This window comes from Gracilinanus agilis, unplaced genomic scaffold (genome assembly GCF_016433145.1).
Source record: "Gracilinanus agilis isolate LMUSP501 unplaced genomic scaffold, AgileGrace unplaced_scaffold53117, whole genome shotgun sequence".
NCBI classification, from domain to species: domain Eukaryota; kingdom Metazoa; phylum Chordata; class Mammalia; order Didelphimorphia; family Didelphidae; genus Gracilinanus; species Gracilinanus agilis.
The window spans coordinates 6,503-7,080 of NW_025388152.1; the positions used below are offsets into that span (position 1 = coordinate 6,503).

General features: G+C 67.0%; 1 protein-coding gene across 1 annotated transcript in view; it reads right to left on the bottom strand.

Moving 5' to 3' along the window:
• LOC123255846 (phosphatidylinositol 3-kinase regulatory subunit gamma-like) overlaps positions 1-570 on the bottom strand; it is a gene marked incomplete at its 5' end in the record, with an annotated part of 1,187 nt that extends 617 nt beyond the window's left edge. The window contains 2 exons of the mRNA XM_044684572.1: positions 216-386; positions 485-570. Of these exons, the coding sequence (XP_044540507.1) occupies positions 216-386; positions 485-570 (257 nt within the window). The remainder of the gene's footprint in view (positions 1-215; positions 387-484) is intronic.
• Between the last annotated feature and the right edge of the window lie 8 nt (positions 571-578).

Consider the following 578-nt stretch of genomic DNA (forward strand, 5'->3'; position numbering starts at 1 on the left):
CGGCCCCCGGCCCCGCCCCGGCCCGGCCCCGCCCCCGGCCCCCAGCAAGGAGGAGCCCTTTACAGGTTCGGGCCCTAGAACTGTCCGCAGCGAGTAGAAACAGGTCTGAGCAAGCTGCCGACGGTCCCTGGGGTTCGGGGGAGAATGTGAGGGCCCCGCCCGCCCCCGCCCCGGGAATCTGCCCAGCTCCCAGCGGGGCCCTTTGGGAGACTCACACCACGGAGCAGGCGTAGCACCCCTTCTTGCTACTCTCGCGAATTAAAAAGGCTCCGTCGGGCTTCCCGTGGAGCAGGTCCTCCGCCTGCAGCCGGTTGAGATCCCCGACAAACCACGTCTTCTCGTCGTAGTGCGGAAGATTCTCGTCCTCTTCGTTCATAAAATAGGTCCTGCCGAGCAGGCGGGAGGCCATCAGGCGGGCCGGAGGAGCCCCCCGCGAGGGCCGGGCCCCCCACCCCCACCCCGGGAGACCCCGAGAGGCACTTACTCGTCGATGTGGTCGTTTTTGATTCCCAGCCAGTCGTTGAGCCGTTTCTGCCTCACTCCTTTGTGGCTGAGCCATCTGCGGGCAGAGAAGCGCC